Source organism: Nanorana parkeri, unplaced genomic scaffold, assembly GCF_000935625.1.
Source record: "Nanorana parkeri isolate BGI_ZX_2015 unplaced genomic scaffold, ASM93562v1 scaffold21, whole genome shotgun sequence".
Classification (NCBI taxonomy): Eukaryota; Metazoa; Chordata; class Amphibia; order Anura; family Dicroglossidae; genus Nanorana; species Nanorana parkeri.
The window spans coordinates 1,659,717-1,686,604 of record NW_017306289.1 but is presented as its reverse complement, the minus strand read 5'-3'; the positions used below and the strand labels follow the sequence as shown (position 1 = coordinate 1,686,604).

General features: G+C 41.0%; 1 protein-coding gene across 2 annotated transcripts in view; it reads right to left on the bottom strand.

Annotated features, from left to right (window-relative positions):
• Positions 1–26,539, bottom strand: part of CNGA3 (cyclic nucleotide gated channel alpha 3) — a 44,417-nt gene extending 17,878 nt beyond the window's left edge. For both annotated transcript variants that reach the window (XM_018563218.1, XM_018563227.1), the window contains exons 1-4: positions 26,242–26,539; positions 12,078–12,222; positions 1,671–1,787; positions 134–313 (exon numbers count right to left, since the gene is read on the bottom strand). In XM_018563218.1, coding sequence (XP_018418720.1) covers positions 134–313; positions 1,671–1,787; positions 12,078–12,181 — 401 coding nt within the window. In that variant the 5' untranslated portion in view covers positions 12,182–12,222; positions 26,242–26,539. The remainder of the gene's footprint in view (positions 1–133; positions 314–1,670; positions 1,788–12,077; positions 12,223–26,241) is intronic.
• Positions 26,540–26,888: the final 349 nt, after the last annotated feature.

The window sequence follows — 26,888 nt, the reverse complement described above, 5'->3', positions numbered from 1 at the left end:
AAAGTAAAGATATGAGGCTCTGGCAGCAGGATAGGCAAGTATTAAAGGCCTTCTTTTCCAGGTAGCTTTTTTTCTATTTTATTTTAGTGACAACAGAATCAATTTATCACATCACATTATGTAATGTATATACCTGTTTGCTTTCTCTATCCGTTCTTGGTTTCCTAGAACGGAATGAGTGTTGCTGTTCCTGCTTGACGCTTCTTTAAGCTCGGGACCTCTAAACCGCTCCAAGAAAGAATCTGGCCGCTGATCTTCCTGGGCAAGGTGTCTCATTGCCCAGTTCTGTACTGTGAGAAGAAATCTGGACAACCTATGGAAAGTACTATGATAAATATTTTGCTACCTTTCATGTATAACGGATCTTGTTTTATATATTTTGTTTTAATAAGTAATTTACCAATTACATAAAATAACAATGGCAAGTAACGGAGTAAAGAGACACAAAAGAAAAATGTCCTTTTTAGGTGCATGACATATGGATAAGAATAGAGGAAAACATTTTTCAAATTAATCAACAAAAGGATATGTTTATAGTACATATAAAGTATATATTTTCCAAGAAAACTGTGGAAATGGAAGAGATTAATAAACATTTTACATGAAAAACATGTATAAGGACCAGGGCTGATTTTACATAATGTGATGCCCTGAAAAGAGTTCAAGGATGGGGCGGTTATTGTCATAAAAAAATACATTAAATAATTCAATTCCAAATCTGCATTTAAAGTGAAACTGAAGTAAAGAAGTAAAGATTAGCTATGTTATAGGGAGAATCCAGAAGTGTTAATTGCACCTACGCAGTACCCAGAAGGATTTATTTTTTGGTCCAGAATGCCTGCATGTGAGGGTTCCTAGGCACTCCTAGACATGAAGCCTAACAGCTGTATATCTGTAGTGTGAGATCTAAGGAATTGCTGTCTCTGACTGACAGTTTTTAGAGATTTCCAATTTCCCATCTAGCAGGAAATGAAGGTTTTACTAAATTGTAGACATGCAAGTTTTGTTTAGTTCCGAATGGATAGTCATCCAAATTTCGTTAAATTCGGACATTTGGATGCATCCTAATTTCCAAATTTGAATGCAAATAAATCCGAATGTTCCTTTAACGAAAATTAGGATCTGTCCGAATTTTATTCAAAACGAAACTAAATCGGACATGTGATTGTTCTCTGGCCAATCAGATGGGTTTTTTTGGTTGTGGCAATACAGGCACGATCATGTGCCTTCCTTGTGGATCTTTCTGTAACAAAAATTCGGACAGATACGAAATCTGAATAATGAACCGAATCAAATTTGAAAGAAATAGAAATCCGAATCAATCCAAAATGAAGTGAAACAACTTTTTTTGTGGGGATGCATGTCTACTCAATTAATATTTAGTAAAACACACACTGTCGGCCTCATTATATAGGGTAAAAAGTAACGAGAATGTGGAAAACACAGTTATCCAGTAAAACGAATTAAATTATTACATTTAGTTCAGTTAAACAGTCACTGCTGATTGGTTGCCATAAGTTAATGAACTTCAAAAATCTCGCCACCTTGCCTTTTATTACTAAACAAGCCTATAAATGCTTAAACTATAGCGCAAAACAAGCTACAGTACATCTTCACCACATGTTATATTTATCAGCATGGATCACTTGACCACTTTATTATTTGGTTACCTGGCCATTCCTCCTCTTCCTGCAAATGAACTCCTGCGGGATTCCGTAAGGCCTCTTGGATCCAATGCAATAACACGCTGTAGTTCAGATGATGTGTCTTCACAGATTGAATGAGCCCTGCAGTATCACCAAGAAAGCCACAACACAAATCATGTTATTTAATTGTTATCCTACAAAGCGCCATCCAAAATCTTGGACTCTTTTACACATTTAGATTAGATAGTATGGCTCACCTGAAGGGAGAGAAAATATGAAAACATGAAATGCTCATTTATATCTAGGGGAGCTGTGTAAAGGACTGTTACTTACCTGATCCCCACTCCCGCAAGCTCCAAGACTGGCTTCCACAGTCTCTTCCCCGCAGCGCTCCAGAGGTTGGAGACTCACTGATAACATCATGTACAATGCAGGGTATATAGCTCTGCATTGTACGTAAGGGCAGTGAGAGGTAGTCCACAAGCTGTAGTGTAAAGTAGGGATGGGCTGCATGTTCGAGTCGAACATAGCCTGTTCTAGCGTTCGCTTAACGCCGCACATTACGGGATGTCCGCGGTCTGCTCGACCGCGGAACATCCTACAATGCACTGCGCCGTCCAAAACGGTAATTGGCTACAGTCTTGCACCTGACCGCAGGTAAGGTGCAAGACTGTGCCAATCTAAGTTCGAATTAGAACTTTTTCCATGTTCGAAAGTTCGAATTAGAACCGAACACGGGGGTGTTCGGCTCATCCCTAGTGTAAAGGAGACGCCGCCTGCCAGGGGATCAGGGATCCGGTAAGTAAAAGTCCTTTACACAGCTATCCTAGACATTTACGAGCAGATAACGCTCACAGTGTGGTGGAAGCCCCACTGCAAGGGTTGTTGTTTTCCCCAGAGATAGGCTTTAAAGAAGAACTCCAGGTATGCAAGAAGTTAATCTTTGCATTGTGGCTATCCCCACACTGCAAGGGTTAACTGCTTGGTTTTCTCTAGGGACCAAAATAAAGAAGATATGCTCACCTGATCCTCAGTCCCATGGCGGTTGACACTCACTTCTGTTCCCCTCCGCTCCAGCTGTGATATGTCTCTCGGCATCCTCATGTCTAATGCAAGTGTATGGTTGATATTAGATGTGATGACATCATAAGGGCTTAGCCCGCCGCAGCCCGGGGCAAAAAGGCTGTGGGGACTAGTCTGGAAGGCAGACGGGATTAAGGATCAAGTGAGTATAATTCTTTAATTTGAGCCCCTGGAAGGAAACGAACAGTTAACCCTTGTAGCCCCACTGCCAGGGTTAACTTTTTACAGGCTAGGTTCAGATCTTTTAAGGCTAGGTTCAGATCTGAGCAATTGTGCACAATTGCACACAGCTTTTGCCACGTGGTCCCAATGATTTAAATGGGGTTACATAAGCGCAGCAATCGCTAAAAAAAAGGTACTAGTACCTTTTTTGCAATACATGACGCACAGCTTTTTTTTAGCCGTGATCGTGCTCAATTGCACGGGCGGTATCGTGGCAAAAAACTGCGCAATCTGCCCGGTGCAAATGGGGTGCAAGCGTGATCGGCAGCGGTGGAAGCGATTCCGTGACCGTGCGGATGCAGGATTGCCGCGCAGTCACGGATCGCCCAGGTGTGAACCTAGCCTAAGTGTAAACTGTGTTATTTAGATACAGTAATGGGGTGAACTATATATGAATATATACAAGTCTAATTATGCATACAGTGATAAGCACGGCAGGCATTTTAGAATTTGCTTAAATTACCTTTTAAGTTGACTGCTGAATAAGTGTACACAAACCCATAAGGACAAACTGTTAATAAGCATTATGTTAATAAGCTACTTCCTTTTTTCAAATTTCTGAGGCCATCAAAAGCTATGTCTTTATTGTTATTCTCCCTCTCTAGTTCAGGCTGTAGACTGACCTAAACGTTTGCTTTTACCATGCCTAACCCACAGCACACATTGCAACTGCTAGCGTACTGACACCAGTGAGGGCTCCTCTGTATACAGTAGAAAAGAGGTCTCAGTTATATGACTAGGGGAGTTTAGTGTCACTTGAAATAAACTTACAAAAGACAAAAAATAAACATGTTAAAGAAAATTGAGGAAGATTAGAATGGTGTATGGTAAATTAGATTATTTTGGACATGTGGAACAGCTCCATGTTTATATTCGAAAATAATTAATAATTTCAGGACCTTGGGCAGAGCCAGGCAAGCCATTTCTTTACACCCCAATGGCCAGATGCACATCCAGAACTGCTGAGGTATAGTGCAAATATAGTCTAATATCACAGAGCCATTTATTACAAATGGTATAAAACTGTGTATGGCTTCTCACTATCATCAGTGCAGAATATAGAGTAAGGCTTTGGACCCAACAAGATAGTATATAAAGGTTATGGTGAGAAGGGACTAAAGCAATCAAAAAGCCTTCTGACCAAATTAGAATGTAGCGCATTAAATATTTCTTAAAACAGAATATATTCACATATCGCACTCCATAACATATCCAAAAAATAAGAGGATTTTTCCTCATTTCAGGACAGCGGTCAGAGACATGCAAATGACTACTTTACTCTCCATCAGACAGATGCACATCCAGAACCACATCCAGAACCACTGGTGTATAGTGCAAATATTAGCTAATATTATACAGTCATTTATTCTAAACTACATACAATTGTTTTAGGCTTATTGGCCATTATCAGTGCAGTATATGGAAACCATGGCTCCTATGGAATACGGTTTTGGACCCAAAGTGACAGATCATACAGGGTATGAGGAGAAGGGACTAAAGCAATCAAAAAATATACAGTATAAAGAGAAACTAAATATACATTGATATAGAATTGCTCTGCAAAAAAATACCTATTCCGTATAACATAATTTTTCCACCAGTTAAGCATTGTCTGTGCATATGGACTGTTTAGCACCACAACTCTCTGGGGTGTATTTAATTGTGCTTAAAGGAAATATTATTTGCGCACTGCCAATGTCACAGTATCATACTAAGCTGGTTACTTAATCCCTCAATATTTAATTAATAGCATTTAGAAATCTGAATTATACAACACTGGTATAATAAACATCAAATTATAATATTCAAATATTTAACAATGCTTATGTCGATATTTTATTCATGATTCTTATTTTTCTTTGGTTGGGAAGAATCATTGACAAGGCTGAAGCAGCCGTGTGATGTGAAGGGGGGCTGTAGGTGGCAGTGTTATGTAAGAAGATGCAGCAGTAGGGATCGTGTGCCAAGTAACAGGAGTGATCTGGGAGAATGGATGTGATTAGTTAACAGTGCTGTGGTTGCTAGCATCCTCTCTATGACTCTGATTGGAAAATAAATGAGTTTTCACACATTGCCACCTTTAATGAAAGCAGTCACACTACAGTGTCTGTGCTGGATAACTCTTGCCTTGTGTACCTTTCAATGTGAATTGCAGTTTTACTGAGCTTTTAAAGCATCCGTTATATAACCACCTTCTTCAGACAAAGAAACTGGAAAGAGATTTGAGCTGCAAATCCTGGCAATGAGCTTTAAGCAGTACACCCCCTAATGAAAGGGGTTTAAGTTTCTAGCTATAGGTTGTAGGCCTATTCCATTAATCAGTGGTCCAGTGCTTGCTCCATACAAGAGAATCTTCCCAATATAGTGCATATATATCCTGTGTAGTGAGAAACCTTATATTCACCGCTATTCAAAGCCGCACTAACCACAACAGATGGACTGGTCAAAGTACGCTCATTACAAGTGATCCCCTCCGATCCGTGGTCGATACTTCTCAGGGCTCCACTCGATCTACAGACATCTTCACCTCTTCCTCCTTACTTTCCACAATTCCTCATGCACTTTTTTATATTATGGTCCTATGATCAATCAGTATTACACATGGAATGTCCTCTATAGACTGCGACTCCGCAGACTCCTGCTGTCTATATAGTTACATTTTATTTTGAAGTATGAAATGTTATGAAAAATTGGCAAGCGGCTCCCATGGGAGAAGAAAATGTGTCCAGTGACCCCAAGTGAATTGAGTTTGAGACCTTTGCTCTAAACCTTTATAGTTTTTAATGATACAATGTGGAGATAATGCTAGACCTTTCTGCTTCTACTTACTGCTCATAATCTAAGGCTGATACCACACTGGCAATTTGTAGCATCTCTGCTTTTTCTTCCAGCTTTGGTGGTCAGAACCTAAGGGTGATATCACACAAGCAATAATAGCATCCACAGGCGTGCGCACGAGGTGTGTCGGGTGTGCCTGGGCAAACCCTAATCACCCCCAGCTGGATTAACATTTATTATATGAATGGGTTGTGTTATTAACATATGAATAACCTGTGATTCATTAATATGTAAATAGCACTTTTAGTTCATATGTAAATTATGCCCGATTCCCCCCATTGTAGAAGGTAGTTCAGTTCGGAGTTGTAGCAGTGTCTCAGTGCGGGAAAGGTATTTCAGCTTTTCTTCTTCTTGTATCTGCTCTTTATCTGTCAGTGTATGTGGCTTTCAGCCTCTATGTATCTCTATGCATATCCTATAGCTGCCTTTTTGCAGCCCTCTAACAGTTTATTTCACTTTGAATGAGACTCCTGGCTGCTTTGTAACTCCTTACACAGTTTTGCAGCTAAAATCTCTGGAAAGGACCCCGTTTTAGATGTAAAATATTGTAAGCTGAGATTTGTTTTATATTTACTTTCAAGAGCCATTGCAGGGAATTGTGAAAGAAATCACTGTCATCCAGAAAATATTGCATCTATGCTAATTCAGAGTTTGATATAACTCCGGTGCACTGATCACACTGAGCTCTGCTCCAGATGACCTCAGCCAGCAGCAGCTCCTGATAGTTGCAGCACTGAACTTGAGTTGAAAAATGCAGTGCTGGGCTCCCCAAGCAAGGGACTAGACTTTTGACTGTGTCATCAGTGAAGGTGAGACAGCAGCCAGGCTTCACTCTGATCATGCTTTTCTCCTATTTGTGTCTCCAGCAGATGATGGGGAAGGTAGTCATCCTGTGTGTGTAAAAATGCGGGTTAAGTCCAGTTCGTTTAGGGCGTTCATGCCCAACACCACGGGAATCTCTGGGAAGGAGGCATTCCGGGTCACCACACCATAACCAGGAGGGGTCTAGAGTTGGGGTCGGCCCAAAATGTTGTTAATAAATCTCCCGAGATTTCCTGTCCAATCAGGACACCAGGCTTCTCCAAAATGGTGCTGGAGACAATTGTAGAGGCTTAACAGTGCTGAACATATTTACATATAAACATATCAAAATCGCTGAAAGTAGTTATATACACTTATTAACCCACTTTATCCTGCCGCCAGCTAGGCTGCCCTGTCACTGGCAACTGCCTACAAGCAGATGATGGCAAAGGTAACCCTGGTAGCAGTGAAGGGAAGGTCAGATAGAGGCAATTTATTAGATGCTAAACGATGGATAACACTGGCAGAACTACCAGGGTCACAGCGGTTACATGTGCGATTGGGCCCTGGCAAGTATCAACATTGGCCTGCTGCATGCTGGGAGCTGTAGTCCGAGGAGGCAATGTCAGTGCCTCAGTGGTTACCGGGTCCAGAAGGAGACAAGAGGGTCTGGCCCAGTAGCCAATGAGGTGCCGACATTGCCTCCTGGAGCTACAGCTGCCAGCATGCAGCCTACCAACGCTCCGCAGCTCCCTCCCACTGTGGTTGATACTCATACCACTGTGTTCTGTCCCCTGAGTGTCAGCTCACTCCATGTACCCTGAGAGAGTGTGGGAAGAGACGTGCCTCTGCTTTCCCTCTCCTTCTTCTTACCATAATTCTTCAAAATACCTGCGGATGGAAGAATAGCTCCCACTGAACTTCCTTATTCACTTCAGCTATAGGTCAGTGCTGTTATTTCTATCCTAGCAACAAAATTGGTAAGAAAAACTCTACTATAAAATCACCTATGTGACACCAGCCTAAAGGGTGACCTTTCACTTCTTCAGGGAAAGGGGTACCCTTATTTTTGAATGACTGTACAATATGTAGCATATTAAAATATTACAATTTATGAGCCTTAAGCTGGCCATACACTAATCTTTTGCTCTTGTTCACCCCACCAGGCTATTGCATTCTGACAGTGGCAAGTGTGCCACTGTTAGAATACCCAAACAAAGCCTGTAGCTAATTGACTGAGAATGAAAATAATCCACTTTTTTGTTGATTGGAGTCCCAACGACGCCACCCCTGCTCGAATTTCAGGACTCGGACAAAATTCATGCAGTGTATGGCCAGCTTTACTTTACAGCTATTGTACCCTCCTTTGTCTTATTGCTGCTCTTAGGCTCCATTCACATAGGAGCGGTTGTCCGTGCATATTATTGCGGCCGAATATGCGCGGAACCGCTCTAAACATGAAAAACAATGCATTTAATGTGCATTGTTCAGACTATTGTGGGGACCGTACGGTACAAAACCACGTGTCCCGCAAAATAGTCCAAGCGCAATTTCAGGGTTGAATTGCGCAAGTTCACGGCTATAGTAATAGCTGCAAATTAGCGCAATCCATGCAGTTGTAAAGATTTTAGCATTTTCGTGGAAAACGCAAATGCTATATGTGAATCGAGGCTTATATCTAACTGTGCTGAGGTTGGTGGAAGTGACTGTCATCACCATACACACCAGCTAGGGCCGAGCTGTAGCTAGCTCCTTTTGCGCCTGAGGCAGGAACAGAAAATTGTGCTCCCCCAAGAGGCGTGTGACGTCACGCGCCCCGCCTCCAGGGTTGCGGTGCGCATGTGCAGAACGCACCATTGGCCAAATACATTTTTTTTCCGATTAATCGAACATGAAAATTTTAATCATTACCAGCCCTATTATAAAAGCATAAGTCAGCATTGTGACTACTGATTGATTATGCTTGTTGTAGAAGTGATTGGATTAGAGGTAAGGTCAAAAGGTTAGGGATTAGGGGGATCAGGATTTGGTGCACTTTAGCCACCTTGTCTGATTCACAGTGCTTTTGCTTCTCTAAGGGTGGTGCTAAATAGCTTGATAATAAAAAGCAATATTCCCAATTCTGAGTCTTGCTGTCTGTGACCCCCCTGCGGTGATAACCGGCACCTCTAGTGATCACATGAACTTGTTACTGCCTAGGGAGATGGTTATATGAAATTACAATGCTTCACAACAACCTATACAGTATAGCGAAATGTGTTTTGCATGGTTTCCCTGATTAGCTGTAAATGGTTTGTTTCCTGCATATGGTTAAATGAACATGCACAGTGAACGACACCAATATTACAAAACATGTCAATCTCTGCAGGAACCACACGCTCTCTTGTGGCTTCTTTTGGCTTCTTGCACATCAAAGGTAAAGAGAGAATATTAATGTAGCTGGAATGAAAAAACTGACCTCTAGTGATAATATATTCACTACGATTAAGGTTTAGAACTGTGCAGAATCAAAAGACATCCTCTCATGTTTGAACTTATCAAAGCACCCTACTACCTAAAATACACATTATACTACACCACAAGGCTTAAGCATTCAGGAACGTACTGCTTTTTCCTTAAGGGAGGATGAATTCCAGCTTATGAGCTGCTGTTTGCAATCAATCTGAATGTGCCAGAATTCGCACCATACTGGCAGCAGGTACAGTATATACTGCATGTTATAAGAATAATTTTGACTTAAATTGCTAAATGGCTTGTCTATAAAAATTATCACTTTAGCATTTTTTTTACTGATTTAGGTTTTGAAAAGTAATACTGAAAGTGATATTAAAGTCAAACGTTTTTTAAGCCTTTTAAAATACTGACTAAATAATTTACAATGGATGCTGATCCTTGATGTTTACAAGATTTCGTTTCCTGCAGAATCAGCTGGTCCCCTGAGCACTGACCCTGACATCCTGTTTTAGGGTGGCTCCTTTCCCTTGCAGGGTACTATGGAGCCACCCCTGTGTGTGCTAGTAAGCTCAGTGTTTCTCCACAAGCATACAGACACAGCAAGGCAAACTGCTCCCTTGTTCCCTGTTTCTCCTTTTCACCTTCCTCCCTTCTCTCTTCTCCTTCCTCCCTTATTCAAACAAGTAGATGGACGGCTCACTCACGCAGCTGGGTGGATCCAGACATAATTGTTGGAATCCGTTTAAGGCCCTGTTCACATTGAGCGATTCGCAAATAGCTTGTTTGTCGCGCGATTTGCATTTTGCGTGATATCACGCGATTAGTCGCGCAATATCGTGCAAATGCTTGCATCAAAAACCATTGAATCGCGGCAAAATCCGCTCCAAAAAGGGTCCTGCTGTAGCGACACACGACCCGCGACAGCAGGACCCTTTGCCCCATTGCAAAGCATTGAAGAGCGATATCGCGCGGTAAATAGCCGCGATATAGCGGGAATTACCGCGTGATAAATTGCTCAATGTGAACGGGGCCTAAGCTGCGGTGCCTCAGTATACCGCGAGCTGTAGCTCCGGGTATACTGAGCTTTGGGTGACGAGAGGACGCTAGTTTGTGTCCTCCCGTTACCATTAGGAGAACTATGGGGAAAAGCCCTGACCCCATAGTTCTCCTTTAAACACTACTCTAAGGCAATTTTATAGTAAGACAAACTACTAAAATGAATGCTGACATGAAACAAAGCACCTAGAGGTGATCAGGCAAAGGGAAGGGGCCCAGGCCTGACTTCAGACTTATGTCGTTTTGGTAGATTATGGAAGACAGGTACATACAATAATGGACTCCAGTTGCACATATGGGGCTAATAAGGACCCTCTGAACATCAGATGTAGGGTCTTTAAGGCGTTGATAAGTACATGTTGTAAGAACAAGCTGCTCAAAAAAGTTCCTACACCAGATTTTCAAAATATTTTTTTTTCATTTATCATAAATTCATACTTATTGATAGATAACTCCGATAGGGTCCACTAGAATTATGTTCTATACTCCTATCCTGACTATTTGGCAATCATACACCTATGGATCAGACAAGGATATGGGCCTAAGCTTGACTTTAAGTTTATGTTGTTTCAGTAGATTATGGAAAACAGGTATGTACAATAATGGACAGTCATTCATATAAGGCTATTAATGTATGTACAATAAGGGACAGCCGTTCATTTAAGGCTAATGAGGTTTGTACAATAAGGGACAGCCGTTCATATAAGGCTATTAATGTATGTACAATAAGGGACAACCGTTCATATAAGGCTAATAAGGTATGTACAATAAGGGACAGCCGTTCATATAAGGCTAATAAGGTATGTAAAATAAGGGACAGCCGTTCATATAAGGCTATTAATGTATGTACAATAAGGGACAGCCGTTCATATAAGGCTAATAAGGTATGTACAATAAGGGACAGCCGTTCATATAAGGCTAATAAGGTATGTACAATAAGGGACAGCCGTTCATATAAGGCTAATAAGGTATGTACAATAAGGGACAGCCGTTCATATAAGGCTAATAAGGTATGTAAAATAAGGGACAGCCGTTCATATAAGGCTATTAATGTATGTACAATAAGGGACAGCTGTTCATATAAGGCTAATAAGGTATGTACAATAAGGGACAGCCGTTCATATAAGGCTATTAATGTATGTACAATAAGGGACAGTCGTTCATATAAGGTTAATAAGGTATGTACAATAAGGGACAGCCGTTCATATAAGGTTAATAAGGTATGTACAGCGAGGAGAATGGTCCGCCGAAGTTACAGGACTCGCTCCGCCCATTTGTTTACATGCCATTTGAGGACAGTGAGCTGTCAAATGGCATGTAAACAACTGGGCAAAGCGCGTTGTGACATCACTACTCACTCCGCCCATTTGTTTACATTCGTCCCAGACCTGTCATTTTGCGGCGGGTGTTCAGCGGCAGCGGACAGGTTGGCGAACGGCGGAACTTTTTTAAATTTGGGCAAATCGGCGGGCGTTGTTCAGTGTGATTGATGAGGATCTACATCACTAGGCAACGTGATTGACCTTTGAATTGCATCGTTGGACAATTGTTTGGGGATTTTTTTTTATAATACAGGACTTGTCAAAAACTGACTTGTGTTTTTTTGTACAAATAAAGAACTTTTTCAATGTGTGGTGTTTTTATTTACTATTTTGTGTACTCTTGGGTGAATGGGTAGTCGATCAGTCACTTAATAAACACTGGGCCCCTTTTACTAACTACTGGTGACTCAGAATGTATACCTACCTATCAATGAAACCAGACTGTTCTAGCTATAGCAGTTATGATAACATATAAGAAGAATCACATGCCAGAGACACATTTATTCTCATTATCTACATGATTTGCAACTACCCAAGAGGCAGAAACAAGAAAACATCAACTGAGATTGATGGACTTGTGTCATTTATCAGTTTAGCTATGTAAATAATTCCCCCTGTCTACAATATACACTTGTGTCATATGACAGTATCATACCTGCTTGCTCCATTTTCAATTCTTTCTATATCTTCATCAATGGTTCTTACAGACAATCTATGCAGCAGTGGGTAGGATGTTTGTGTTTTGACAATTGCAGACATTTTGAATCACAGCCAAATGGTCTCCACAGTGTAGGTAATGGCTGTAAAAAGATTTTTATAACAATTAGTTAAAACTGTTTCTATGATGATACATATACAGTATATATACACCATGCAATCAATATAAAAGATGATATTCTTTGCAGACCATGTGAAACTCTTGGTAAAGCTTGTCAATATAGTGCAATAACTCTTATTTGGTGACAAGACTTTTATTCTGTTTTCATATTTGAATGCTGCACTTTATTCTTTAGTTAATCTCATGATACTGGGATAGTACTTAGTTAATTCCCCAATTCAAAGAAAGGATTGATGTGTATTTCGTAGTTTTGAACAGAGTGGTGAGGGCTAGAAGAACCCCTGCCAGTTTTTCATTGCTGTCCATGTGTGAAGGAATATGGATCAAGAAAATGTCCTTTTCTATGTTTTAAATTGTTTTGAATTAGTTTAATTTGCTTCCTAGCTTTGTGACTTTCCTTACTCAGCTTTTAGCGTTGCTATGCGTAACCAAGAGAGATATCCTGTATTCGGGAGCGCGCCAAGGACACATCGGAGGAATGCCGAGGGAGGACGCTACAAGCAGAAGATATCTTTGACTAACCAATTAGCGAGAGACACGAGACTTTAACTAACAGTTCCTCTAGTTTGCCCAATAGTATAATAACAGAGGTGGGCATATGTGTGACGAACACTCTCCTGTTATCTGTGTATAAAGGAGAGAGACCGCCCTGAATAAAGCAGAATCTTCATAGACCGTTAATTCTGAGTTTGTGATTTCTCCGGTGCACCGTACACAAAATAATTAGAAACAGCAGCAGACATCTTGTGTGAACCCAGTTGTGGTTCAGATCCATTTCAGCTGGCGCCCAAAATCGTGGGGCCCTGGGTTTCGATCCAAGAGCAGCCGTGACATGCGGGCAGTTGGCTGAGGGCCAGACAGACCAAGAGAGGGCTTGCGCAACCCTGAGAGTACGGTAGGCATATTTCAATATCTTACCACTGTACTACTTGTTTCTGTCTGATCCACTGTCACGTCCACTTGGCTGTTCGAGGACGGCAAAAGGCAGGTAAACTTTTCCTTGCCCAGGGCTGTTTTGCTAAGAACCTGCATAAGAGATTTCTGCTGGCTGTGTGTGTGTTTTGTTTGTGTGTTTTGCGGCTCTGGGCCGAGGCTGAGCCGAGCTAAATGAATTAGCTACAGGATGCTGATCCTGGCTTGAGGTGTTTGCGACTCTGGACCAAGGCTGAGCCGAGCTAAATGAATTAGCTACAGGGGGTCGTCCTCATCTCGGTGAGCTGTATGCCCCGAGAAAGAGGAACCCTGTAGTGGGCGTCTACGGACGGAAATCCGGGGTGACGTATCGGTCCCCCCGAGGCGAGCTTAGCCAGTCAGCCAGTGGTTCAGTTCCGCGCTGTTACCTTTCCTAGCTTTGTGACTTTCCTTACTCAGCTTTTAGCGTTGCTATGCGTAACCAAGAGAGATATCCTGTATTCGGGAGCGCGCCAAGGACACATCGGAGGAATGCCGAGGGAGGACGCTACAAGCAGAAGATATCTTTGACTAACCAATTAGCGAGAGACACGAGACTTTAACTAACAGTTCCTCTAGTTTGCCCAATAGTATAATAACAGAGGTGGGCATATGTGTGACGAGCACTCTCCTGTTATCTGTGTATAAAGGAGAGAGACCGCCCTGAATAAAGCAGAATCTTCATAGACCGTTAATTCTGAGTTTGTGATTTCTCCGGTGCACCGTACACAAAATAATTAGAAACAGCAGCAGACATCTTGTGTGAACCCAGTTGTGGTTCAGATCCATTTCACATGTCCCTGCTAAGGAGATACACCCGCTCTATTTGTCCTGGTGACCGACAGTGATGAAATCCATAATTTTGACTTGCGACCAAAACAAGAATAGATGGGAAATCTTGGAATGGGGACATCTGTTCCAGAGACAATGGGATTTTTCTCATTTTGGAGAGATTTCCCCTCACTTTCTGTTGTGTCTACAGGACAGGAAATAGAGGGAAATTTCTCAAACGGGACACAAATAGCAAAAACCTGATGAGGGTTTTTAAAAACTCTTTATTTATGGAGGGAAAGGGGTACAATCACACATGAAGAACATTAGTATACAATTTGAGCAAGATGATAGCACAATCCAAACTTAAGAAGCAAAAATAACATGTGTATAACAACATATGAAATGAAACCATCCTCTCTATAAGACCATAGTAAGCACGCACATAGTTCAATGCTATGCGTGGGCACTCCCCCTACTCATTTTTTACGAATTTGCAATAAATGAGGTTAGAGAATGTGAAGAAAATACAGATGAAGATGAGAAAGAAGAATCAACAATGAAAAGAATAGAGAGGACAGAAGTCAGGCGGAAGATTAGAGAATAAAGAAGAAGGGGAAAGGGAGGGAAAAGGGAGAGGAGTCTGTGACAGGGAACTACCCCACTGCTCGCCTACGAAATCGTACAATCCGGAGCCAAGTAACCTGATGAGATTTTAATCATATGCAAAGCAAAAAAAGATTTTGCTTGGGATATACTTTAACTCTACCATTTTAAATTGGTCTCAACAACTGGATGAACTCATTAATTCATTGCAGCATGGGGAAAACTCTGACGTTCCCCTGTTCTGGCACTCTTAAATGAATGTCAATGAGATTCATTATGTTCTGTGCAGAATAAAGGAACTCTTGATCCCCAAACTGTAATCCTGAATGAGAGGAATATTATTAACGCATACTATTTAAGAGGATTCATTGTTTAACTTTTTATTTCACTTATAGAATGTAAGTGGGGAAATCATACTTTATTTCTAATAAAGCAATTTTAATTTAATGTTGCACTTCTCAAACAGGTAAAGGGTGCTTTAAACTTTACCAGTTTATAGGGATTAGCACCACTGTGCAAGTATGTTCCACCTAAAGCCCAGTACTGCACCTCCTTCTGGGTAGTAGAGATGCAGAGGTGCCAAGGCACTTTCAGTCCCAGGCTGGTATTTTTGAACAGGAAGACACCTTTTTTGTGTCCTTTCCACCGACCTGATGCTGGTGGCATGCAGACTCCTATTAAAACAGCAGAGGATCTGCACACTTGTTTGCCTTCTTCTATCTATGATACTAGCTCATATGCTGGTATCATATAGACCCTGCTGGACCCTGCTGGAATTGCTTGGGAGAGATCAGGACAAGCGTGTCTTGATTTAAAATGTAAAATAAAGCGTCTAGCACTACTTCTGTAACAAACAAATGAATATAACATCATGAATTAGGTGATAACATTGAAAGGTAATACATTTAGTTGCTGATTAAGCTATTATTGCCTTATATATTACCTCTTGAATTAAGTGATGTTATCCAGCACTATAGCAGGTACCGTCATGGATTTTATGCAATGCATCAAGCCTTTAATCTCCTATTTCTACACTAAACAATTATTTCTAGTGTGAAGTTATTTTACAATAACAAAACATGGAACATGGAATGAAAATGTACAAACTCAATAATGTTCAATTCATCTGCTGTCACACCTTTGTCAGTTAGTTAATGTTCTCAGCCCGTCATGGTGAGTTTACCAGATTTATATGGCGCATTCCTGGACTACAAACAGCCAGGAGACTGGAGGCAGCTGTGTTCAACCAGAAGCTTACATAGTTCATTACATAAATTACAAGCTGATTTATATAAAAGAGTTTTCAAGGATAAATAGACAAAGATTTCAGAAACCCAATAGCATATATATATATAAATACATTTACACAGTTATTGTGAATGTTGTGCTGGCTGAATCTGTGTGCACTGAAATACTGCACAATAAACAGCAAAACACATTTTACAGTACAGTGGAGAAGTGATAGGATCACTGTCAGGAATGAATTGCTGTCTTTGTCGCTATTAGGGAGATTTCCCTTTACCTCCTATGCCAGTGACACCTAGGGGACGATTTATAAATCTTCAGCCCAGACATACGCTGGGCGAATGCCGTTCACATGATACCGCTACTAGATGGAGCCAAGGAGCATTAGAAATTCCTAGTCAATCGAATGGCATTCACCCAAGTATGGCTGGGAGAACAATTTATAAATCAGCTCTTAAGTGTACCATGGTGTGGTTGGATGTCACAAAACAGGAAGTGAAGGGAAATCATTTCAATAGCAATAGAAGCCTGACAGAACAGGCGCCTGTTTACAGCACCAGCTTCAGTTAAAAAAATTTCAAGCTGCAGGGGAGGTGGGAGGGTCACATGAAATGCCCTGTCGGGCCGGATTTGGCCCGCGGGCCTTGTGTGTCTGCAGTTGAAAGCATTTCTAACAAACTCCAGAAATGTTATACCATATAAATACCATGTCATCTACAGCTTCCTGGATCTTATACTACAGCAAAATATAGCAAACATTTTATTAGAAGGCAAAGTTATCAAGTGGTGAATGGGACATTCACCAAACATTCACTGCATGTCAGCCAATGAGTGTCATTAAAAACATTAAGATACAAATGTGAATGTTTGGTGAACGTCAATTTACTGCCTCAAAAAAAACCGGTAGACTTTTTTAAAAACAAAATCATGGCCTATTCCCACGACTTGCATTGCTGCAATGTGTGCAAAGTACATTATGTTCATCGGTGCGCTATTCATCGCAAATGACACCCCAATGCACCTCCAAAACGCATGTACGTTGTAATGCCGTGTCCTATGCATTGACTGTGAGGAAAAGGAAAGCGATTTATTTGGGCAGTGAGGTGTGTTACAGCCCACTCATGCTGAATTGATAGCCTACTGCTTGGCAGTAGAACAAAAACAGGTCCACTGCAGTGCACAGTGTTGTGGTGCGGATGGGCTCCAACTGTTCAGTGGTTCTTCAAAAGACTCCATCACTGGAAGGAAGGGGATGAAGTGCTGCGCCTTGAGGAACCTCCCAAACCTTCCTTTCATCACTGAAAGCAGACTATAATGCCACAATAACTAAAACTGCCTAAACATATTATTAATCACCAAACACATATTGATATACAAGTAACAACCAGTAACCATTGTCTCCTGTATTACAACTAGAAGGTTAGATGTCAGCAATTATTGCTCCTTGATTTAAATCACTATTTGTAGGCTGAGGTTTTAGGCAGGTACCTCAGGCCCAAGCCTAGGCCAGCAAATCTATCATAGCCCTCAAATATAACCCACTCAATAAGGTCCAGAATACTGGGGGGATTTATCAAAACTGAAGCAGACAGAATCTGGAGCAGTTGCCCATGGCAAGCAATCAGCATCCACCTTTTATTTTCAAACCTTAACTGAACAAAACTGAAGAGAGAAGCTGATTGGTTACCATAGGCAACTGCTACAGATCCTTTTGCTCCAGTTTTGATCAATTCCCCCAGTGTGTTGCTGGCATTCTCCTCCGCCACTTTGTATAAAATGAGCTGACTGGTAAATAAACTCTTTAGAAGAGTTCATTGAAAGAAGTTAATCACCTGACAGTTAGATGACAGTAAATTATCTGGCAGCTGTTTGCAAGAGTACACATAGAGAAGTTCAGGAGGAGAGAACTTATCAAGATATCAAAAATGCATCAATTTATCAAAACTGGAGCAGACCGAATCTGGAGCAGATGCCAATAGTAACCAATCAGCTTCTCTCTTCAGTTTGCTCAGTTAAACTTTGATGAAAGATAGAAGCTGATTGGTTGCCAGGCACAACTGTTCAAGATTCTGCCTGCTACATTTTTGATAAGTCCCCCTCTTTGAATGTTATGGAGGGGGCCATATTGGAGAAAATGCTTGTCACAGGATTTACAAGCGATGCTACCCAGAGATGGTTACTCATTCGGCCGGGCTAATGAACAAAATCTCAAAGAAGCATATATCTAAATCAGACAGCATTGTCTGCACACTGACTGAACGGACTTCTAGACTGAATTCAAAAAGGAGACTTCTGGTGGCAGGAGAGGGTCAGGAGCTAAGGCCACTGTCCGAATGTGACATAGCTGGTTCCTGGACTGTAATTCTGGTCATACATTTGCATCCCAGTAAGATGGAGTCTAGGGATGGGATGAAACTGTTAAGGGTAAAGAAGAGCAGCTCTCAACTAGTGCTGCTTTCCTATCCTTCTATTATGGTAAACTGGCCCCAATTTAATTTATACTGTTTGACAGTTGAAATAAAGATCTAAAACAGAACAGATTGTTTAGCATGTGATCATGTATCAAAAGCGCAATCAATGCCTCCATACAGGAAAAGGCAAGGTGATCAAATGCACAGAATGAAAGCGCAACTGAAGCCCAAGCTATGTTTCTTTTAGTTTTGTATGGTGTGGAGAGGGATTAGAACTCCTGTCACGTTCTTACTGATGTCTCTGCCCCTGTTATAGAGATTCACCTTCTCTATTTGTCCTGGTGAAAAAAAAAATCCCAAATTGTGGTTGGTCATCAGAGCAGGAATAGATAGAAAATCTTCCAATGGGGACACTAGTTCTGGTGACCACCAGGGACCTCCCTCTCTTTGGAGGGATTGCCTCTCACTTCCTGTTGTGGCTACCAGACAAGACGTGAGGGGAAATGGGCAAAAAAGCTGACAGGGGTTATAACCGTCCCTTGCTCTATCCTCTATCCAAAACTAAAAAAAATAAATAGTTTGGCTTCAGTTCTTTAAAAAAAATGGAAAACTTTGCAGGATGCCCCAGTCAGCTGGTTTGAATGGCCTTTAGCAATATGCAATATACAATCTAAAATGTATCTTAAAGGACAGCTGTACCTTTATATTAACTCTACCTAAATCAACCCTCCCATCCTCCTAAACTAAACTATGCTAAGCCCCACACAATGTGATACCTTACATCTGATCCAGCACCATGGCCTACTCTGGTGTTTACAGCTCGCCTGGTAAAAAATCTGTTCAGTGCTGCCCGTGCCTGAGCACTATGTCCCCAATGGCTTGAATGGACTGAGTTGGTTTGTAGGTAGTGTTACTATAAAGGTACAGATGTCCTTTTAAAAAAAAAATAGTAGGGTACATGTAAATAACATTGGTTGTACTGAGAGGGCTGCCATTGCTGTCCTCATGCCGGGCTGTGTCTGGTTTCAATACTTTCTGAGTCCCTGTGCTTGAAAATATTTAGAAAGTAAAGTCAAAGTTAACTCCTGATTTGCATACCCGCCCAGGTTGGTGACTCATTATGCACTGATGCAACAGAGGTTCAGTATGACTGCCAGGCAACTGTCATTTCCAGAAGCAGAGGTCAAAAATGGTAGCCTACATACCCCTCATAGAACAGGTTTCCTTTAGTAAGAGCAGTAGTAGTAGTATGCAAAACCCAGCAACCCACAGCAAGTCACCAGTTGTTATCCTTTATCAGGTGACTGCAGAAAGATCATTGGAGAATGGTTACTGATTTTATATGCTGCAGGTTACTGCTCTCTTCATAATGCTACTTGTTGTAAGTAAATGTGTATGTTTTACTGTTTACTTACAAAGTCTAAAATTACCATAGCTGGGAACTTTCCGGAAATGACCCAGCAATACCGTAATTTCCATCCAGTTGCTGGGTCATTACCACAATTAGTGTTATTTCCAGCATGCTAGCTATTTAAGTGACTTCATCTTTGCACGCACGCACGCAGCTAAAAGAAAACGCTAGGTGCCTGGCCAATACTGCGGCTCTCTCAGAGCTGAGAGAGGATCTCCTCGGATCTCCTCCAACATGTCATATGGCACAGATGAGGAGAAGACCGAGAGGAATCCCTCTGCTTTGGATATTGATTTGTATTTTAGTGTACTCCAGACCTATCTGTTAAGCCCCTCCCACTTTTAAGTGTACATTGGCCATTACTACCATTTAGCACTTGCTCCCCCCACTACCCAGACCACATTCTTAGGAATTTTGATTTTCTAAAGTTCCCAGGTATAAAAATCACTGCACATAATATAATAAAGAAATGTTAAAGGAGTTGAAGTTGATGTTCAAGCTCACATGGCACATTTGTTCAAACAGCATGGTTATATATAAGACTAAATATGCACATACATGCAGATTCCTCCATCCCCACTAAACAAAACGTATGGACAAATCTACTCTGCCAGACTATTGTACACCAAAGTGGCTACGGTTGATTGGCCTCAATCATTGTTCGGCCAACAATTACCCACCCGACTCCTTCGACAACTGTTGATTGAAAAATTGCCTTTGCTCAAGCCCTGTGGTGCCAGCAGGGCGTTCTACAGCTCGAATTATGGCCGATTCAGCAGTAGTTGGGCAAAATGCGGGCAGTGTATGGCCAGTTTATTATCATAAAATGAGTGTTTAGAAAGTATAAACATAAAAAGTGGCTCTGCAGTAATTCCACCCTAGAGGGCCAATAAAATACTTGCTTGTCTGTGGAAAGAAAACCTGTATAAAGGTGTACATTTTTTAACCTACAATGATAAGAGGTGGTGGTCATCCACCTTTTACACTGACATAATTTAGATCTGTGTTGTACCTCATAACACTAATAGAGAAAATACATTTCTTATTAATGATTTAAAGGTATTGTAAGCCTTACCATGTTTCATACTTATGTGTGGAACAGCAGACTGTACAGTATACATTGCCTCTAGTGATGGGCGAATGTTCCATGGTTGGATTGGCGGGGCAAAGTAATTTGCCATAAGTGAACTCTGCCACAAATCCTATTAAAGTCTATGGCTGTTGAATCTTCTTTGTCAATTCTGGCCATTTTTAGGGCTAATAGGTAGGCTTTTGGGTTAAAAAAGGGACTGTGAACATGTGGGAGGGGACAACATCCCACCATTGCAATTTACAGAATTAAAGCATGGTTTTCTAACTGACCCTAATTTTTCCCTATGCACTTTGCCAGCTCTCCCAATCCTCCCCCTACTGCAGCTTCATTACGTTTACAATGGTGGACTACAATTTTAATACAAATTAGTAAACTAAATTTGATATTGTAGTCCATTAAAGCTTACATTGGATTCTACTTACAGGTTGAACATGCTTTACTGATTGAATGAGGCACCGGTAATGTAGCCCTGGCCTCACAGATGCATTCTGGGAGGGCTACATAACCAGTGCTTTCCTGGGAAATCTCATCTGAGTACTGCAAAATCTTGCGAGAAGATAAGACATTTCCCCCCCTAGGATGATGCACACTTTCACATGTTCCAAAAGGCAGACTCAGAGTTCCAGGAAGTAAAGGGAGATGGACTCATCTGTCCTTATTAAAAATGGCCACCATGAGAAAAATGAGGAGGAAATTAAAAAGAAGGTATATAAAGAATCAAAAACCTGCAATTATCTACACATACTGTATCTGTTTGCAGATTGTCATTACTAAACTTTTCTAAAGGTGTCTTTGTTGTCATTTCTAAGACAAGGGTCAAGTTCCTCTTTTACTAAATGTGATGCAGAGTCTATTATTTTCAATGAGTCATAACAGACTAATAGGCTTGTACTAAGAGGAATAGTGGGGTATAACCACGGTGAAGTACAGGGGTGGGCAACTCTGGCCTTCCAGCTGTGCTTTAACTACAAGTCTCAACATATTTTCAATACTATGGCAGATGAGGTTTAATGTCGATAAATGCAAAGTAATGTACTTTGGACATAAAAATAAACAAATAGGCTATTCAATCATGGGTATGCCGCTGGGGAAGTCAGAAATAGAAAATGATTTGGGGGTCATTGTAGACCACAAACTGAATGGTAGCTTGCAGTGCCAAGCTGTGGTAAACAAAGCTAGCAGGGTCTTGTCCTGTATTAAGAAGGGGATGTATTGCAGGGACAAGTCTATAATTGTGCCTCTATATAGATCGTTGGTTCGGCCACATCTGGAGTACGCGGTCCAGTTTTGGTCGCCGGTACTGAGAAGGGATGTCCTTGAACTGGAGAGAGTCCAGCGGAGGGCAACAAAACTAATTAGGGGAATGGAGGACCAGAGCTATGAGACAAGGCTTCTGACCTTAAACATGTTTACGCTGGAATTAAGGAGATTAAGGGGGGATATGATTTTCATGTACAAGATGTTCAATGGTGACAGCAACATTGGCAACAAACTGTTTGAGATTAACTCCATTACAAAGACTAGAGGCCACCACCTAAAGTTGGTGGAGAAAAAATTCCAGCACAATGGGCGAAGAGGGTTCTTTACAGTAAGAGCGGTTAAGGTCTGGAACTCACTGCCATCGGCAGTGATTTCAGCCAAGAGTGTAGATTTGTTCAAGAAACGTTTGGACAATTTCTTGAGGGACCGTAATATCCAGGGATACCAGTATCCCTAAGAATGAGATGATGCGTGGACCTATATGGGATAGACGTATGTCTTTATTCAACCCCAAATACTATGTAGCTATGTAACATATACTGTACATAAATAATTCTGTCATTATACTGTTAGACATTTTTTTACAGAAATGGTGCAGAGTAAGGGGTATCTAAGGACAAACCATTTTGTTAGAGCACCTTCTGCTTATAGCAGACGCACAGAAAAATAAATGGAACACATTAGCTCTGATGTCACCCTACTCACCGGAAGGACTTGGTAATGGTAATTTCATAGTCCTTTCACAAGTTGAAATATGTGAAAAACGTCTGTTTATCACATATTTCAACTTGTGGGAAGACTGAAATTACATCCTTACCATGTCCTTCTGATAGGTAGGGTGACATGATGAGTCCTAGATTGCTTTTGTTTCTAAGTCTTCTGGGTTAGATTTAGACATTGGGTGTGTAATTGCAGTCCCTAGGGTTCCTCTGACAGGGAAGGTACTTTAGCAGGTGGGGAGGGTATAGAATGTTTTTACTGTGGCATCCATTATTGTGCTGGGACAATTTGTTTTAGTGCCCAACTGGGCAAATGGTAAATTTTTTCCACCACCCTTGGGTGGCACAGGGACTCAGTGGCCAGCCCAGATTAAATACTAGTTAGCTAGGTTTGCATGATTCCCTTTGTTGTAAAATATGTGTCTGTGTAACTGTCACATGGCTATTTCCATGTACTCTCCTTGAACAGAATACGTCAGAACTATATAAGGGAACAAAAACAGAATGCCAAATAATAATACACGGGGAAACAACTGTTATTTTGTCTAGTACATAAAAGGCTCTCCATAGTTATTGTACATTTTAAAATGACAGTCTTGATCCGAAGGTATTGCACAGCAGACCCCCTGTTGTTTAATTTGTTTGTAACCTGGTTCTTGAATGGAAACTGAGTTGTACCTGTTACTGCTCCATGATGAGCCTCACAGTGAGCTCTTGAAACGCTGGTCTTGAATTTTGCAATCCTGTACTTTGAGTCATTGGTTTTTATAAATCATTATCTTGTACATGTATTTGCTATGATGCAGATCACTGTTCTACGTTTATTACACTTGATATCTACATGCATTTTCATGTATTATACATGTTTCATGCATTATGTATTAGTATATTTTTATGTTCCTGGTACCTTTTTCTATTATAATAAACTTACCCTATTTTGATGAAATAAATGAATATCATGATGATAAAGACTGTATACAGTAAACATTAACTTACTGGCCACTTTATTAGGTACACCTGTTCAACTGCTCATTCATGCAAATATCTAATTAGCCAATCACATGACAGCAACTCAATGTGTTCGGCATGTAGACATGGTCAAGACGATCTGATTAATTTCAAACCAAGCATCAGAATGGGAAAGAAAGGTGATTGAAGTGACTTTGAACATGAAATGGTTGTTGGTGCCAGATTGGGTGGTTTGAGTACTTCAGAAACTGCTAATCTACACACACAACCATCTCTAGTGTTTACAGAGAATGGTATGAAAAAGAGAAAATATCCAGTGAGTGGCAGTTCTTTTGGGTAAAAATGCCTTGTTGATGCCAGGGGTCAGAGAAGAATGGCCCGACTGGTTCAAGTTCATAGAGATGCAACAGTAACTCAAATAACCACTTGTTACAACTGAAGTATGCAGAAGAGCATCTCTGAACACACAACACATTGAACCTTGAAACAGATGGGCTACAGCAGCAGAAGACCACACCGATTGCCACTTCTATCAGCTAAGAACAGGAAAATGAGGGTACAGTTTGCAAGGGCTCACCAAAATTGTATAATAGAAGATTGGAAAAACGTTGCCTGGTCTGATGAATCTCGATTTCTGCAGCGACATTCGGATGGTCGGGTCAGAATTTGGTGTAAACAACATGAAAGCATGGATCCTAATAAAGTAGCCAGTGAGTTTCTGTATGTAACTAGGTAATGTGATTTTTATCAGTTGTAATGCATACATTGTGAGTAGTTGAATTCTTCTTTTCAAATAAATGTCAATATTTTATATTTTACTGGATGTTCCTCTTTTTATGCCTTGATTATTCCCTTAGCATTACAAAGGAGGATAAAGACAACCCTACTACCATTACTATTGATTATAATGCTGAGTCAGCATCATATAGCAAAAATAACAGTGTAGCTTTTGTTTCTTACTGGAACCTATTGAAATGATTTTGATGTGGAATAAATCAGCTCTACTCTGATCTATTTACAGTATATCCAGGCAAAAATCAGTGCAGGACATCCACCTTTTTTCCCAGGAGGCCTGTGAATAACAGGATCTGCTTTGGCTTTCCAACCACTGTGTATACTAAGATTCCAAATAGAATACCTTTGTTTGAGTATAAGACTTTGCATTAAACAAATGTGGATAATGCATACTAAGTATGAGCAAAAGTTACCTCCATTGAAAACCTCATGGCAAAATGGTCATAGATCTGTAAGTTGTAGAAGCTGAGCTTACATAAGAAAATCATGGCTTTTCTTATTAAAGTGATATAAAAGTCAAAAGGTTTTATCTCAAATGCTGATTAAATAATGTACCACGGGAGGTGCTCCTTGATGTTTAAAAGTTTTAGTTTCCTGTAGAATCAGCTGGTCCTCTGAACACTGGCCCTGATATCCTGTTTTAGGGTGGCTCCTTTCCCATTAAGGTCCTTGTGTGTGCTAGTTAGCTGTATGTGTCTCCACAAACATGCAGGCTCAGTAAGGCAAGCCATTCCCCTACTTCTTGATCTCTGCTCTTCCCCTCTCCTTCCTACCTCCTCCCTTCTCCATGTTTGTTGGCTGAATAGTTGCTATTATTTAGTGTGGATGGAAAAATCTGTTACTTTTCTGGCCAGCTTTACTATCTCAGCAAGCCAATTGCTGTAACAAATCTACAAATTAAACACCATAACATTTTACTCTGACAGCTGAGGGTTAAAGACCTTGATCCAGCTATTCCTTTCTTGCTCACAAAAAAAATGAAAATCCAGCTGATTTGCATATGATTGATGTTAAAAAAAAAGAAAAACCTGTAAATAAATCATTTATTTCTGTGGCGATGTATCCTTTGTTTCTGTAAAAATTAAGTGTCTGTATGCCAGGAGTGTCACCAGTGTCTCATGTGTGTCACTGCCTTATCTTGTGTGTGTGTGTGTGTGTTTAAACCAAAAGTGATTTTAATTGTAAAATACATTGTGAAGACACGAGCTTCCGATCGCCAGCTCCAAGGCTTACATGGCAGTACCCTGATTACAGTTTAGTTTACATCAGTGTAAGCCTTGTTGATCCGGGTCACTGTCTTTTAAATTACACTTCCATTTATCTACAACTCTAGGTTATGTATGATGTATATACAGCATTTCCCTATTTGTTTATGCATCATACCCTTGTAACATAGCCTTTTCCCCCCAAATATATATTGAAGAGCATTAGCTCATTAAATAGTTTTTAAACTAAAAAGAAATCTAGATCTTGTTACACCCTCATTGCACTGCAATTAGAATTATCCCAAGATAAACTTGTCTTCAGACTGAACAACAACCCTCCTAAAGCCAGCACAATTAAAGTGAAAGCCTAATTCCCCTGTCCAGAGAAGAGATCTAGGATTGACATCTTATTAAGTGCTTTGTTAATTATGGTCACCATGGCAACTGACCCCTTTTTTTGTTCGTGGACCTGTGAGCCAAGTTTAAAGCATTGCCATGTCCCATATGATAATTCTACAATCAATCAATGCAGCCTGATAACTCACCTTATCTCCAGGTTATCAGCATACTGCGAAGTTTCACATGGCTGGAGGTGAGCAGTTGCATCAACTCTTTGGTCGGTTCCTTACAGAATGGGAGCTGGTTTTATGTCAGCCGAGGCTTGCCTCATTTCTCTTCTCTCTGCCTGATTTCCACAATGGACCCCATTTATCCGGAGCTCTCCATGGCTGTGCTCTAGAGACGTCCAGCAAACATCCTCTTCATGTCCTGAGCTTGTTATGATGAGACCAGTAGCGCCCTCCCCAGTCACACTGACTACAGCGGATGGATCGGATCCAAGGGCTGACACTGCTTGCAGGTTATTCAGCAGCTGCTTTCCTGGCCGGAGATGTCAGGGGAGGCAGCGGAGACACAGAGCACATGCTGTTCAGCACCATGAGTGTGGACAGCTCCCAGCATGAGCAGATCTGGGACTGTGCATGAACCGATGAGCCTCTGAGATCCCACACTGCTACTTCCCCTCCTCCCCTTACTGCCAGATCTCAGTCCTCAGCATTGCTCAACACACACAGCTTTCTTTCCAATGTACTCTCCTGGCTTCATAGGTTAGGGGACTCTTCATTCTAATACCTCTCTTAACATGTGTGTGTATGTATGTATGTATGTATGTATGTGTGTATATATATATATA